Here is a 17,325-nt window from a genome sequence, read left to right on the forward strand (position 1 = left end):
TTCTACTTCTTTTAACAGTGAATAAGATTTGCTTCATCTCAAAAGCAAAAACCTTCTGTGCGGTTTCTTTAAAATGGTCATTTTATTTTGATTTCTAGTGCAACAAAAAGGCTGTCTGAGCACAGCCTTGCATTGTAGAGTTTTGAAAAACAAACTATGTAAGCTGAACATAAAAGAGAAATAACCTGTGTCAGGCTGAGAGTCATTTACATTGACTTTGCAGATATAGTAATCACTACAGTGGCTGGCCTATGAGTAATCTTTTACTCTTGTGGCTTCCTCTAAATTATGAACTTAGTCTTACTTATTTTATTTCTGCCATCACATTTTGTGTATGTCTTATGTAGAGGCAAACAAAGTAAAAAATATCATCAAAGATACAGAGTTTCAAGAATATAGATGCTAAACATTCTATGATTTTTCTCAGGCAGACACTGAAATTGCATTTTATTTGGCAGTTTGTTGGTCTTCTTTAACAATGAGTTGTTGTTCTTTAATGACAAAACTTGGCATTTCTGAATTTTTACTCTAAACAAATGATTGCATTTCCCCAAAAGCACATGTAGATATTTAGATATTTTTAATAGTCAAATAATTGTGACCTGCAAATTCTTAAATGGAACTTAATTTTTATTGCTTTTTATTAAAATGGTTGAGGAAATTCTGTCATCGCAGTCAGTATTTTTAATACTCGCTATGGCAAGTTTCCACTGAAATAATTATACCCTTGGTGAAGTTTTTATAGGCTTGGAAATCTTGGAGTTGAAAGCACATTTCTTCTCTGCTGTATGTTTCTCTTTCTAATGGCATAGTTCAGCACAATTATGAAAATTTTCTTTTCAGATTTTATAATAGTCTTGAATTTAAGTGAAAAATGGGGCCTTTTTTTTGTTGTGCATGTGTTCTTAGTATTTTAATTTATATTAGAGTGAAGGAATTTCCAGGTGTAGAGACAGCATTAAAAAGTAGAACATTTTGTCCACTAGAAGCAAGTGGGGACAGCCACTTTAAAGCCTATTCGTTATCAATAAGTTTTTAGTGTTTTTTTTCTCCTTGTTTCTGATGCCGCTGTTATTTTAGATTGTTCAATAACTGAACTGAAACAGTATGCTCTCTTTTTTCCATAACATGCAAGCACTTTATTTCTATTCCATTGGATTAAAATAGGTAGGAAAAGGTGAGGATGAAGATGAAAACCAATGAAAATTCCTCTTTCAGGCAAAGGAAGAAGGTGACTGTTTCCACTTGAATTCACATCTGATGTCTGTCTATACTTCCAAATCCCTCACCAAAAGACTGTATGGGGTCCAGCAAGAGGCATTTGTGATGAAGATAGAATTTGTTTATTAAAGTTACATCCTTTGCAAGACAGTGACAGGGAGTTCAAACAAGCTTTTCCTGTTGGTTAATGTCTCTGTGACTACATACAAATAGATTAAGAGGATAAAGGAGAAGAATTTTTCCTTCTTTTAATGTTGCCAATAATTGATTGTTTAAAATGTTCTTTGTCAGTTTAACTGACAATTAGGTCTATTATTTGACATTTGATTAGATCACTGCCCACAGAAGTAAGGAGGCAGATTATTACTTGGTAGTCCTGGAACTGAGAGAGAATATTCACTACTTGTTTTTTTGGGTTTTTTTTTTTTTGTTGTTTTTTTTTTTGGGGTTTGTTTTTTTTTGTTTGTTTTGGGGTTTTTTTTTTTGTTTTTGTTTTTTTTTTTTTTTTTGTTTTTTTTTTGTTTTTTTTTTTTTTTTTTTTTTTTGTTCCATACTGTTTTTTTCCCTTCCTTTTCAAGTTTTTAGACTATATCTTGTTCTGAACAGAAAGTAGTAGAGTGAATGAAGTTATGTGAGCCAACATAAATATTGATCTTGTAACCTGGTGAAGTACCTGAATGAGCTGAATTGTAGCTCCTGGTTTACCAGGAGAATCTATATTTTTGGTGCCAAGAAAACAAATATGATAGTTATGAGATAAAATATATAAATAAAGTGAACCATTATGTATGGAAATATTTTCCATGAGTGACACTTGCCTTGTCTTAGGTTGTGTTTTAAAAGTGAAGTAGGAATTTATGTCTACTTAACAGTCACATTTCATGTAAACTGTACTCTAAAAGCACTCTTCTGTAACTTCAGCAGAAGCAGCTTTATGAATTGACTGTATGGTTTGGTCCACTAAGTAATTTTAGTCTGGACTTTTGAAAGTTTTTCAGTTGTTTAAGAACCTTCTTTTTGGTTGCTTGGGGTTTTTTAAGTTCTCTTCCTTTGTCTCTGTATAACTGTCGATATAATGCCTGTAATAAATCTTGCAACCTTGATTTGCAAGCATTAAGTTGTTCTATTTAAGTGTGGCAAAATACAATTGGATTGAATTAGTCCCTTTTCAGATGATGTAAATGTGAGATAGATATGGATGATGGATATGAATTATTTATGGTATGTGTAACAATTTTCAGTAATACTTGGATTAAAAAGTTGCCAAAACTCTCTGAGATTTGCTTTTCCCAGAAAAGAAAACTCCACTCTGTTCTGGTAGTGATTCAGCATGTGTACTGAAAATGAGACCATAGTCAGCAGGGGAGTTCTTGTGTTGAAGCTCTCACCATTTACACCTTTTTTTTGATTGGTTAACATTGCAGTCATGCTTTTTCAGGGTGGTGCTCCTTGACAGAATTGGGCAATTTCTGTAGAAATGTTTCCTAAATTCACAATCTGTTAGTATTCATCATGCTATTAATTTAAACTGCTGAAAGTAATGTCTTGGTTTTTTTTTTTTATTTGAAGTGGGGGCAATGCATAATGGAATATCTGAATGAGGAATGTATTATACAAAAATAGATATTACTGGTCTTCCCTGGAGAATGTTTTTGGACTAATTTTGATGGGAACACCTTTCACTGGATGGATATAGATGATTTTGAGAAATCAGTAGAGGCTTCTTGACTAGCAGACTCATAATTCAATTGACTGGTTCTGGCATATGTTGGAATCATAGAAATTGCTTGGACAATGAGCTTACACTTTCTGGTTAGAACCTCACGTACAGTGGGTGTTTGTGAATAAGGAGACTGTCCTTTTGCTCTTTGTACAACAACCCTAATGTCAGGGTCTGTATGATGGGGTATTTATATATGGAATAAATCTGGTTTTGCTGATATTTGGTGACCATAAAGAGCCAGAAAGAACAAGAACAATAGATTTTTTAAGATTTATTATTACTTCATCACAAAAATTGTTATAGTGAATTCCTTTACCTAGATCTATTTTCTTTTCCCAAGCAGGTTCTATACAGTTCGCTACAGAGAAAAAGGTAAAGACAAGAAATGGGTTTTTCAGCTCTGCCCAGCTACAGAGACAGTGATTGACAACCTGAAGCCAAACACACCTTATGAATTTGGAGTTAAAGACAATGCAGAGGATAGTATTTGGAGCAAGACTTTGAATCATAAGACAGTGCTCTCTAGTAAGTATTTGACAACAGTTGATCAAATAGCTGCTGATTTTGACAGTATTTTTTCCTCTATTATGGTATTAATTAGAATAAACCACTGATCAAGTTTTTATTGTTTAAATGCCATCCATTCTGCCCCTAAAAATTCTTTTATGAATTGCTGAAACTAGAAATATTTTGGTTTTGAAAAACTGCCACCTAGTCTTCTGAAAGGTGTTTTCTTGTCATTGCAAATAGAGGATCTGCTGCAGGTTGATAGAATTCTAATGGTGTTTAGTACAGATACACATCAAGTGTTGAGTATGAATATTCATACTTCTGACTGGATTCTAAGCTTTTTCCTTAGGCCATGAATAATAAGATGATCAAGTAATGAACTAAACCATCATCCAACTAATCTATTGAATTTCTTCCATGAGCTAGTATGAGTGATGGAAATTATTAGCATGGTTTGAATCTTCTTTTACACTTCCATTTACATTGAAGCTGGTCTTCAAGCTAGACAAGGCCTGTCCTGCCTCAATGGGCCCTTTATGATTCCACTCAAAAGTTGAATATGAAGCTAATTTTCAAAGTATTAAATGAATCATGTCTGAAGCATGCAGTGTCATGTATGCTTTTGTTTTTGTTTTCATGGAGGCAGTGTATAACACCTCTGGCTGGCTGTCATTCATATTTTAAGGTTCTCCTCTGAAATCCCAAGACAATACAGGAAAAGTGATGTCAAATTAACCCTTGTAAAAGCATGTACTGCTGAAAGAGTCACTCATACAAGTAGAGGAAACAGGCATCAGTGGAGTTTTCTTCCTTGTAATGAGAAGAGAGGACTTAACAGAGATTATCCAATTTGATTTATTTTCCTCAAGTATTTGCATAAAGGTGTTTTGAAATATGATGTTGCTCAGAAGATGCTGGAAACTCCTATGCTTAGTATTTTTAGCTTGACTCAAAATATAAAGAATGGGAATTCTCATTAGAGAGCCTTATTCATATGAGATTTCCTGCAGAAATTTAATTTGGACTTCAGTTTTGACTTGCAGGTGAGTTACAGAGCTCAATGTACTTGAGGATAAGGGAGGGGAGCAGTGTGGTGGCTTGTAACACTGGGGAAACCTTCATACTCTCCAATAAAGAGCTTTGCTGGCCTTCATTATAAAGTACAAAGCTGTAACTTTGAAGTACCTGCCCAGTGTCCATAGAGCTGTTTTAGCAGTCCAGAATAATGGCATTGCTATACCATAGCTTAAAGAGGATTACGGGGGTAGCCTTTTCCTATACCTGACTCACAAAAAGCTGTTTCTCAGCCTTATAGTTCTCTTACCAAGTGTTTTTTCTGTTTTTTTCTACATTTCAAACATCTTAAAGTCATCTGTAGAGCAAGTGATGAAATATATTTCAGCACTTAAAATAAGAGGGAGTGATGAGTGCAAAATGTTTATAGTTTATTACTTGTTCAGGTCTGAGAAAACATCCCCAAATTATATCTTTCTATATAATCTATTTCCAAGTGGTGTTTCTTACAGACATTTTACATTTTTTAATAGGTCAGGAGAATAATTCTTGTAAGGGTATGGAGGCCCATTGACTTTGGTTGGAAGATTATTTCTTGTAAGAGTTAATAGTCTATTTACATAAGATTTCTTTTGTCTGCAATGCAGACTTGTGTATTCAGTGATGCTTCTGCAGCAGCTAAATCCATGGAGTTTGTGATTACCCTGCATGTCTTCATTCTGGTCTACTAATAAAGAATCTTACAAGGGAAAATTGTCAGCACTCTTGAATTCAAGCCGTTCATATTTTTAGTGTATAGCAGGTAGATACAGGAAATGTGGGCAGTGAAAAGAGGCTGTGTATTTATAATAAATGTATAACCATATGCCTGTAAAGGTTATCAATCAACACAGACACTTCTCTTCCGTACTAATTTCCTGGTTTTTATCAAGTATTTCTCATATAGGAGAAGCATCTCAACCTAAACCAAACATCCTTCACTGTAAATGTTCTTTTTTCCACTGAAGAATACATCAATTAGTAGAAACTGAAAGTTCTTTTGCATGTTCCTGGATTTGTTGAATCTACAGGCTGAATTTTTGTTATGTTGGGAGGGGTTGGGACGAGAATCTGCTTTTAATTCATGATTTGAGAACACATGAAAGGCATGGCAAAATTTCAGCATTTATTTAACTGATTTTTTTCAGAAGAGATGAAAGTAGCTTATTTCATAGCATCTTACCATGATTTTCTCATGAAGTCATTGTGAAACTTCGGTCACTTTTCCCTTGAATTTGGGCCAATAGTAAGTCCTGTTCTTTAGAAGTATCAAGCACTTTGAAAGACTTTGTTCCAACTTAAATGAATCTCAATTGATATTGCTTTAGAGTTGAGGTTTTTTTTTCTACTTCTCATCTGTTTTGGATGGAATTTGAAAAAAATATGGTAACATGTAGCTTGACTCTTGTTTGCACATCCATTGTTGGAAAGGCAGCAGAAAAGTGTAAAGGTGGAAGATATAGAGAAAGTTTGAAGCAGCATGCTAGAGTAGAGTAGGTGCTGAAGAGAAATGTTTCTTGGCTTACTCAACAGCTGCATCACAAGAACCTTCTAATACTTAGAAACTAAGAGGACAACTTAAGAAAAAAAGATTGAATTTAAATCTGGGTATTTGTTGATACATTGAGATAAACAAAACCATAAACAAAACGTGAAGAATACATTTGATTTCCTTGCTGTCAAAATGTGACGAGAAGGCCTTGCAAATGTATTAATGGATCTGGAGACACAGAACAAAAAAATTTTTCCATGATTTGTTTTTATATAGGCTTTTAATTAATCCTTCTAACTTATCAACAAATAGAAGGTGAATAAACTTGGTTTGCTTTGCTTTGGACAAAACAAAAAATAATTCTGTGTATTTATTTATCTTTCTGTCAAAACAGGTAAAAAAGTAAATGGACAACTCCAGAATATGTATAAGTTGGTACCCAATTCCCAAACACAGGTATGCAAAACAGTCTCTTTTTTTATGTGATTCATGTTTCATATGATCAAAATTTTAATTCGCTGTTAGTCTTCAGTGAGAAAGAAATTATCAAGGCCACAAACTACCAATATAGAAAACAATCTGTTAAATGCACTATATGGAAAATGTTTAAATGTGTTGATGGAAAAAATAATTGAGAATTGTAACTGAGATGATTGCATACACTTATTCCAGCCAATCAAAGATAAATCTGATGATTCCCATCTGTAGATTCAAAACTTAAAAGTGGCTTATTCCTTTGTAGTAGTCAGGTTTGTTAAACTGTGATATTTGTTGTGATCAGTTAACTTAGGGATAACTTGGTGATGTGATTTTATAGAGTAATTTTGTATATACTCAGGTCTTCTAAATTAGTCATCCCACTGAATTCACTGATAGCTCCCATATGTGAAGCAAGTGTTTGCAGAACCAGAGGAAGCTGGAAAGGGCAACTTAACCAAGTTTGCTAGGCTGTTCATTAAATCCTTTTATGTGGCATGGTAGAATTTTTACCATTTCATTAAAAAATTGATTTTTATAAATAAATTTTTTTCCCCTCATCTGACTTTTTCTGTAAACATTCTCAAGCAAGCGTGGTTGGATTTCATTTGATTATGGATTCATGTACCCAGATATTTTTTTCTTCTAAGAGCTGAAGCAGAAATGAAGGCTCTCTGGATCAAACCAGCTAGTGGATTTTAATACAAACCCCACTCTTTTTTTTAGTGAAAAATAGACATTTTAGTCATAACTTCTGAGCATTACCAGCTCTACTATGAGATTAATTTTTTTCTTTATATTTCCTTTCCTTGTTTTTTTTATCAAAGTGCAAGTTTCAGCATCTAATATTATAATCTTCTGGAGGATTTTTTTTGTTCTGCTTCTTTTTAGGTTGCTATCTCTGAGGCAGATTATGGGATAACTTCCCAAGAAATGTAGGAATCCCTCTTACTTTAGAGATTTTAGAGGGTTAATTAATGAGTGTTAATTATTACAAAATTAATTACCCATTCTTCACAATTCTCTTCTGTCTGAGATTTTCCAAATGTTTTCATGGTAGGAGGTTGTAGTGTGTGTTTTCTCATTGTTTGTTTTTCATATTTCAGAATATTATAAATGGTCTGTAATTCTCAGACCTGGAATTCCTTCAGGAATCAAGCCATAATTCCTTAAATACATTTTCTTCTAGGAATAATTAGGTATGCACAGAATCATAGAATCAATGAGGTTGGAAAAGATCTTAAATTTCCTCAAGTCCAAGTGCTAGCCCAGCACCACCACCATGTTTACCATTAAACCATGTCTTCAAGTGCTGTATCCATGTATTTTTTAACACTTCCAGGGATGATGACTCCACCATTTCCCTGGGCAGTCATTTCCAATGCTTGACACCCCTCTCTGTGAAAATGAATTTTCCTAATATCTGATCTAAGCCTCCCCAGTGCAACTTGAGGCCATGTCCATTCATTTAGGACATGCGTATATTATTGGAAATATACTTATGTCATGAGTTCACGAGAAAAGGTTTTATTTGTGAGCAATATAAATCCAGTTGGTTATATATTCAGGAGGGTGCTCAACTCATGACGTTGATGAAGTCAACTTTACTGTTCTTCCCCTTGGTCCCACGAGAATCTTTAAAGTTGCACAGCCCAAGATCAGGTAATTCATTCTGGGACATGGAGTGCAAGCTGAGTTCCTTTGCTCCTCTCAGCAAACCCTGTGTGCCAGAACCCTGACTGTTACACTGCTTCTGTGCAAGTAGGGATTCTACTTATGTGGGAGATGTCCTGAGAAAGTGAGCTAAAACAGTTCTCCAAATATTTGCACAGCTCAAGTATGAAAGGAGGACTAGAGCCAATGTCTGGTCCTTTTTGCGATCTTCACAGGGCTCAGCTCCAGAGCAGTACTGTTTTATCACCTTCCACAGAAATATAATAAAAACATAACATAGATTATTCTGAAAATTCTCTTATCCTTCTTGCTTTACTGGTGCAGAAAGCCAAAACGCAGATAGTTTACATTGTTCCTTCAGTTTCCACAGCACTAGGTGGAGTATGTTTCAGTGGTGTGATCAGATCATTGATGCAAATCCAAAATGAGTGTTATTTAGGCCAAGTTTGTGCTTTATTTTACTCCAAAGACACAACTGACTCATATCAACATGGTCCTAACTCTTCTCTGTAAGGACATTTTTAAAGGCTGTTTATTAAAACAATGTTACCAACTCATCTAGTCATACTGCCCTTTCAACATCAGACACATATTGTCTTGTGTTTCTTTTGGCAGTTTCTTCCTTTAAGTTTGTCTAAGTTCCCGGGGCTGCGTGAGCAGCAGCTAATGAGAGAGCGGAAGAAAAGGAGTGCTCTAGAACTGGTCATTCTTCTTCCCTTCATAAACAAGGGGTAGTGGTAGGGCAGAGAAAATACAGTAGAAATTTATTTCCTTGTCTTTCTGGTTAAGTTCCTCTAGTTTCATGTTGGCTTGGAAGGTGATGTTCTCCCCAGTTTTCCAGCCAAAAAGGACTCTTAGCTTTTGCCATTTGTTAAACTCTAGAAGGAAACTTTACTGCTCTTCTAAACCTTATTCGGTCCAGACTGACCCTAATCCTTCCTGGACAAGTCTCTTATGTGCATGTCAGTTAGTTTTGGCTTTTTGAAGTATCAGAATACAGCACAGAAAGAAAGAACAAGTCTCTTAAAGTAATGTTGCCATGTGCTGTTTCACAGAACGTTTGAGATTTGCGGTCTTGTAAGAATATGCTGTATGTATATGGTAAGAAGTGAGATGCCTGACCTATGGTACAATTTACATCTCTCATTTTCCTCTGAAAATAAGGAATATATTATTTGCCATCTTCTTTCATGATGGCAGCAGTTGTTTAAATAACTAATGTTCCTAATACCTATATGCTTTATATTCCCTGTCTGGAAAATATGGTTGATAGTGCCATTCCTACAGATGATGGGCTGGCATTTCCAAAATAGTTTGTGTAAGTAGTAAATATTACTAGGGATATCTAAATTAGTCACTTTGTGGAAACTGAGGAGAAGGCTTGACGACATGGGTAGATTTCAAGTGCAGTGGTTACAGATTTGTGCAGGTGAGCAGTCTAATTATAGCAGCTGGGGAACATGGATTTCATATAAATTATTCATTCCTGAGTGATAAACTACATTTTTAATATATTTAACTGTATTTTGAATTTTTATATTGCTATCATTGTAGCCATCCATTATTACCCAACAGAGAAATAATGCTCTTGTCAATATAAGAACTCTTTACTAGTAAAAAGGCTGATAGTAATTATGATTAGAAGTTCTACAGTAGAGGTTACACAAGTGCTCACTACAGCTTCAGAGCTGTTTATTTGAATGTAAGGCTTCTGAGGAGAAATACAATAAAATGAACACCTTCTTCCAACAAATGCATTCTATCCCATTTGTTAGTCACATGAATAGGGAGAACTACTTCAAAAGCAGATCATCTGCAACTCATTTTTTTCACTAGAAAACAAAGTGGAGATGTAAAAAAAGGAAAAATAAAGAAGGAAGATTATTTCTATCCTAATATGATGACAATGATTGAAATCTCCATTAATTTAAGACCATGTTCAACCAATGCAAAACTGTTATTAGGTAGCAGACAATAATCATAGAGTGAGTTGCCTCCATCCATTTCCCCAAGGAAAGGTCCATCTTACTTATGGAGATTGGCCTTCTTCCAGCTTCTTAAACTTTGGTATGTGTTTAATGTGTTCCCAACCATTATTTTTAAGGCTTTTTGGAAGTATTTAGAATAGAACAAAAATAGCTATCCTTAGGTAAGTGATTAGCATTTTGTCATCAAATATTGACTTTCATGCAAGTATTCTTTTACATGAAGTAGACCAGATGTCATAAAATGCAAAATTAACATTATCTGATTCTGATTTGAGCAGAATGCATTTAGCATGGAAAGTGACTGTTGGAGTTATTTTCTTTTTTTAACTCAAATATAACTAAAAAAAAAATCCCCTTTTAATGTATTTAGCATTTTTATGTTGTTAGCATTACAGTCTACCTTCTCTCATCACTTGAGTGTATTATTAAGCTTTCAAAATTTGTTCATAATTCTTATCTTTGTTATCAGCTGTTTTCTTCTAATAACTGTGGGGTCCATTCATGTATTCCTTTTTTTTATGATATCAATATAATTGGATATTCACATTTAGGCAAGATGTAATCTGGGCCAAAGAATAATGAACAGCATAAAAGTCCAAGTATTTAGCATAAAAATGTAAGAATCATGTGGGTGGCTGGCCGCTTGTCCTTTGGAAACAATTCCACTAAATAAAATTTTTCTGAGCTAATCTACTTTAATCAGGCTATGCACCCAAGAGTGCTTGTGGTTTACAAATGTGCACCTGGTTCTGGAATAGTCTATGTTCTAAATATAGTATTCCTGAGAATATGTTTGTGTCCTGTGACCAAATTATAATTGTATGTTTCACATGTTTTGCTGTAGTTAAATTTCAGCTTTTCTTCAGCATTCTGGACGACTCCCCAGTGAGTGCTCCAGAGATCCATAAGAGAAAAAAGAATTGGGGTTTCCTAAGCTGTCAAATGCTATGTTTTTATTGAGCAAAACATCTCAAGCTGCTAGAAGGAGATCAAAATGCAATATTAACACATTAGTCCATGGGAATCAAAGCAATAGCACAACCATCAGGGACCAGGGCCAGAGCCATATCCAGCGTTAACTTGGGACAGGCGTGGTATTGGATTAGAACCCTCTATTTTTATTACTCAGTTCAATTACTATTATGGTAGTTCTTCCAAGGCTCTGCTTTTATATTTTTTTTCTCTTTTTTTTCAGATTATACTGAGTGATAATAAGAAGTTGGTTCCTGTCACAATAATCAAACAAAGTAAGTTTGTGCATTTAAAAAAAATTTATTCTAAAACTCTGCAAGACTAACTTGAGATTAAAATGAGTGTCAGAGCAATGGGATGTCCTGCAGCTGCCCCTATAATAACATAAGCACAGAATGTCAGTTTAACCAGAATTAATATGCCAGGGGAAAGAGATGCACAATTAAGAGGTGATGTAGAGGAAATGCAGTTTGCTGTCTCTTAAACTGAATGTAAATACAGAAAGGATTAGGATGGTGTCCTTATCTGCAAATATTGAGGAAAGGTTTTTAGAATACTGAGGTTTGTTTCAGGTGTGGTTTTGTTTCTTATTTTGTGGGGTTGTTGTTGTTGGTTGTTTTTTTTTGTTTTGTTTTGGTTTTTGTTTGTTTTTTTGTTTGTTTTTTGTTTGTTTGTTTTTATTTTTTTGTTTATTTTAATTAGCTTCTAATATCCCTGTGTTGTCTCCACAGTTATTCAAAATCGGACACAGTCAAAAGTACCAGATAGTTCTTCTCTCCCAGGAGCAATATTAGGTGACTAGAAGATATTTTTATTATTTCTCTTAACCCCTGGTTGAAACTTAGAATTGTGCAAATGCTTTTAATTTTCTTGATCTTAATTGTTTTTCCTTGCATATCAAAGGGTATTTTGCAGCTGGTGCAGACAGTTTTTGTTACATTTGGTTCAAGAATTTTGTAGCTTGAGATAGAATAATTTTATTGTCATTGTATTTAAAAGAAGACCCTGTTACTGTTTAAGCCAAGGAGTTCTTTCATACTTCAAATGAAGTTCTATGGCAAAGGTCTTGTTGAGATGAGGGATTGTTCTAACTGGGCTTTTAAGGTAGCACAGTAACATCACATCTACAGTCACAAACCTGATATATTAAACTACAGAGATCTTGAAATTAGAATTTGATATTAGATCTGGGGGCATTACTGTTTCCCTCCAAGCCATTCAGTTTCATGCTTTATGTTCTTGTTTCACCTATAAGAATATGGGCTTAGAACATAAAACCAGGGGAAAGTCTGTCAGAGTGTGGTGAACTACTAGTCTGCCTGAAATTTCCATGAAAGACTCACTGCACCATGTACCTTGTGACCAATTTATTCCTGGATTTATTGTTTATTAATTTATATATTTTCTACGATGGCATAACTTTGGCTTAAGTTTTCTTTGTGTGAGTTTCAGTGTATTGATGTGAGTCAAACACACACATACTAACCCAGTCTGGTGTTGAGCCCACGTGGCCCACCAGACAGAATTTGTCCCAGTATCCGTGATGCTGCAGTATTACAGGTTTGTGTGTTCCAGTGTCAAATGGTTTCCAACTCTGGTAAATAATGAGATGGTGGTGATAGAAGGAGTGGTACAAAGGGGAAATAGCACCAAATGGGAGAGATAATTACAGGATAGAGCAAATTCATTTCTCACATATTCAGACTGAACTCCCAGTGGTTCAGTAGTAGTTAGTCAGGTATCTCAGAGAGCAGACTGTTTGCTTTCATGTCTTCTGGAATTAATGGCACCTATCTTTCTCTGTAGTGCACCTTATTGTTCCAGGTCTCAATGAAAGTCAGCAGAAACTTTCTCCTCTCCTGACAGTAGATGACATACGTCAAGCATCCAGGAAAAAACTGGGTAAGCAGAAATGCTGAACAAATGAGAAATGCTGAAAACCATTTTGCACTGTGAAAATAATGATTCCTAAGTCTTTAAATCCTTGCTGTAAATTTTATTTTAAAGTATTTTTTAATTAACAAAACAAAACCAAAACCTCATGTGTTTAACATCACTTGTAGTGACTGTGCAGTGGAAATTCATTGGGTCCTAAAGGTACTCAGCTGTCCACATTTATCCATGGTGGCCTACTTCGTCAAACTAAAGTGGGACAGAAAGAAATCTGTGCTAAAAGAGAGCAGATATATCTTTTTAATTACTCTCTGTCTGTTCTTTTAGCTAAGAATGAAACTGGAGTATGGCCTGCTGAATCCAAAACACCAGAAGTTCAAGAAATCTCCCCACAGTCCCTTCCAGGTAATGAAAATTCTGTTTTTAGAAACACTGTGGAATATCTTTGCCAAATACATAAACTAAAATGAAACCCATCTTTGTGCTCTAAAGTTAAAATAGTAGTTGGAAAACAGGAGGATAGTGGCTAAATTAGCAAGAAGTGGTAATGTGGATAAAAATCTGGATCTAATTTTGGACGAAAGTTTCAGGTGATATAATTACTAGGTTTATAAAACTACTTAGAATTAGAACCATACTTTGTGGCATGATGGATGCCTTGACATTTAAAAAATGGCAAAGTGAGCTTTTTTTGTGTAACACAGACTACTTTATGAATTTGTATGACAAGTACAGTCATATATTTGAACATTTTCAGTCTGAGGGCGGGGGAGAAAAGGATTCGAAAGAGCTGAATTGTTCAGAGTCAGATGATGAAGATCAAATTATCACCCACTTTATTGACCCACATTTCAGAATTGTTTAATAAGGCATATGCCTATCTTCATTTTCTATAGTCTGGCTCTAATCCTATAACTGAGTTGGAAGTCTTGGTTCTGCTGTCACAAGAGACAATAGCTGGCTTCTGCCAACTTCTTTGCTGAAAGGAAGAAGGAATGCTTAAACAGTGGCAAGAAATTAAAATTAAAAAGGAATTTGAGGAAACAATGACCAAAGGTTTGCTTTGGTTTGGTTTAGGCATATTTTGGGATCTTGCTGGCATTACTCCCTTCTGTTTATCAAGTCTTTCCTGGCTGGATGGAGTAGTGTAGCATGTGGTTTCTTTGACATCACACAGTTCAGACAGATACTGCCCTTAAATATGATTGTGTTTATTTTATTCCTTAAGTATATTTAAAAATGCTATGCTTAACTTCATCATAACACCTTAGTCTTAAAAAAAAAAAACCAAAACAGAATAAATAACCCTCCCAAAAAATACATAGGGAATTAAAAAGGGTAAAGAAATGCAGCAATACCATGTAATCATTGACAACAGTCTTTCAGACTAACTGATCCATCTTCTTTTCTTCTGTGAAAATGTTAGAACTTTATTTCCTACTCAATAGATAAATGTATTTTTCCAGATTCTACTTTAAACCTTTTCTTCCTTTCTGCAAAGCCTTCATATGGATGGCTCTTTTCTGTTCATCCTAAATATTAAAAGGGAATAAAAGGATGCCTCTTCACAAGAATTTATTATCAAAGGATGCATTGAAAATGTGTGGATCCTTTTTAGAAAGCTGTAAGGAGTCTTTTTAGGTTGTTTGATTGGTTTGTTTTCTCTTACAGTTCAAGGTCTCTTGTGAAATTAAATTTTTTTACTATGTTACTAGATTATTTACCTTGTTTAAGTAACTGCTGTTTAAGAATTGGCAATCTGGAAGTGTATTTTCTAGAACTTTGCCATTTTTTGGTGAAAGTGAAAACTGAATACATTTGTATGGTTGGTTCTCCGACAGAATCCATGTCCTCAAATCTCAGCCCTCAAGCTTGCATTCATCTAATCAAAATGTGTCATTCCTTGTTGATGGAATATATTGGTCAGTCAGCTAAAGAGTGTGAAATGTAGCAGCTGGGGAGGAGAGTATTGGTTCATACCATTTCCTTTGTGTTCTGTAATTATATTTATGTACCAACATGTAGAATTTCTAACCATAAACATTGTCATGTCTAGCATGGCACAGAATTGTATGTCTATGAAGTTGGATAAGGTCTCATTATACTGGTAATAATTGACAAATACTATCTTTCCTTGTATCAATTTAGTACCAATTTGTTACAACTAAACACATTCTTATTGCTCTCACACCAATAGTTACTTACTGAAATATTTAGAATAATTTTCATCTTCCATTTCAAGCTTCCTTTGTGGTTTTGCTTCCATGCTTTTTTTCCCTGTGGTGACCATTCCTTTCAGATATTATTTGTTGATCTCAGCACCAGTGCCTCATATTAGAGCATGTCATGCTCCATTGTGGTTACAGTATTTCAGTTAAAGAGAAAAAAAAAAAAAAAAAGAAGCCAGGAAACAGGGAAGTGAAAATGAATCCTTTAAAAGAAAAATGTTCTTCGAGTGTAATTCTGTCTTGCCATGGAACATGGAAAAATAACTTGTCTGGCTAAAATGCTGAAGTATTCTTTTATGAGTAACTTAGGTGAGGGATCTGAGCACCAACAATTTGTAAGGGTTGCATTTAAACTGTTTAGTATATAGACATAATTAATTGAGTTTAGCAAGAGGATCTACTTCATTATATTTCATTCAGACATTGCAATTTGAAAAATTATACTGGATTCTTTGAGTAAGGCATAATAATTATTTGCTGTGGAAGATTTAAGGACTGGTGCCAGACTGGCAGGAGAACGGTGATTTAGAAGGAGCTCTGTGCTGTAGTAGCTGTTGTGTCATCAGCCATGCTAGGAGGGAAGAAGGGAGCTCCAAGTGTTTCAGCAGGCAGTCTATCTGAAAGGCTCTGAGCTGGGCTGCTCTTGTATTCCACTGGCTCTTCATCAAAGGGTGTGTTCTGTGATGTGACACAGTTTAGGAACTTTTTTTCACGTATTTGTCTACCAGACATCCCATAATTTTCTCAATTTCAATCCTCCCCACCCTTGGCATGCATTTCCATGGAAAGACTTGTTAGTAAATGTTTTCATTCTTTGTTTTTGCCAGGCTTGTTCCAATATTTTCCACTCAGGACTAATTTATTCTTAACACAACTGCTCAAATCTCTAGTGCTTTCCTCAATCTTTGAATTGTTGTCTAATATACCTCAAACAACTTTTTTTCTCTGCTAAATGTGTCTTTCTATTAACTTCACAGGGAAATTGGAGCTCACCAACCCTTAGAAATATGAGCACGTTAGTCTGGGACATGAAAGAATTTTTTTTTTTTTTTTTTTTTTAAAAAGAGCTCACCAACCCCTAGAAATATGAGCACATTAGTCTGGGACATGTGGGACATGAAAGAACTCGTTTCTTTTTCAGAAAAAAAGAAAAAAGAAGAAAAAAAGAAAAAAAAAAAGAAAGCTAGTTATTTATGTGAGGGGTTATACTACAAATTTAGTGAATTAGATTTGTGAAATACAGAATAGGCTTGAAATGAAAAGTGCCACCTGTGAATCCATTAACTAGGGTTAATGTTCAGTTGAAATATCTCCTTTGATGCCATGTCTTCCAAGTTCTGTGCCTCCTGTCCTCATTCTGCCTGCCCCCTGAAGAGTTCCCCTTGTGCTCACAGGGTATATCACGAGTGAGATTAATGTTTTCATCAGAATGTCTTAATTCCACTTGTAGAGGAAAAGTGAGGCAAGAGAAATCAGAGGAAATAGTTTAAGAAACATTGCCTAGGTGCATGCTTGCTGTATTCCATGCTGTGATATTAAAGTAACTTGGCTGTGTTAATGCTTTACTTTGCAGACAGCCTTGAACCACTACAATAGGCCTAGCTTGCCTGCTGCCCTGGAATAGTCAGAGGCATTTCTCTTTTCTCTAATTTAACTTTCAGAGCCTAAACTTTCTGCATCTTCTTCTTAAGAAAAATGTCTGTCTTATTTTCATGTCATTCCTACAATGTTTTCTGCAAAATTGAGAGCTTGGCTTCTTTTGTTCTAATTCTAGGCATGTTTTATCTTGTTCAGCTTGCTCAGCTAAGACACATTTCATTTGAGTGTAAACCCTCTGACCTCTAAAAAAAAAAATCCAAAACATCATGAGTTCTGTATTTGCTTGTATTTGTTTTTTTTTTTTTTCTTCATTATTGCACCTCACCAACAAGAAATGTTAGATTTTGAACTGCTCCTGAGGTACAGGTACTTAGTTGTTGCTTCAGTATTTCTTATGAGTGAATTCTCTCCCACAAGTTTCATAGAGAGAAATTGCTCTGCCTTCTCTGGACAACGAACTTCTCCTTGCACTGATGGCAGTGACAGCACTGTGAC

At 35.0% G+C, this 17,325-nt stretch overlaps 1 protein-coding gene across 6 annotated transcripts in view; it reads left to right on the forward strand.

Annotated features, from left to right (window-relative positions):
* Positions 1-17,325, forward strand: part of ABI3BP (ABI family member 3 binding protein) — a 128,105-nt gene that overhangs the window by 37,149 nt on the left and 73,631 nt on the right. For all 6 annotated transcript variants that reach the window (XM_053934606.1, XM_053934609.1, XM_053934608.1 and 3 more), the window contains exons 5-10: positions 3,288-3,469; positions 6,394-6,455; positions 11,334-11,385; positions 11,842-11,904; positions 12,917-13,012; positions 13,331-13,408. In XM_053934606.1, the coding sequence (XP_053790581.1) occupies positions 3,288-3,469; positions 6,394-6,455; positions 11,334-11,385; positions 11,842-11,904; positions 12,917-13,012; positions 13,331-13,408 (533 nt within the window). The remainder of the gene's footprint in view (positions 1-3,287; positions 3,470-6,393; positions 6,456-11,333; positions 11,386-11,841; positions 11,905-12,916; positions 13,013-13,330; positions 13,409-17,325) is intronic.

Source organism: Vidua chalybeata, chromosome 2 (assembly GCF_026979565.1).
Source record: "Vidua chalybeata isolate OUT-0048 chromosome 2, bVidCha1 merged haplotype, whole genome shotgun sequence".
NCBI classification, from domain to species: domain Eukaryota; kingdom Metazoa; phylum Chordata; class Aves; order Passeriformes; family Viduidae; genus Vidua; species Vidua chalybeata.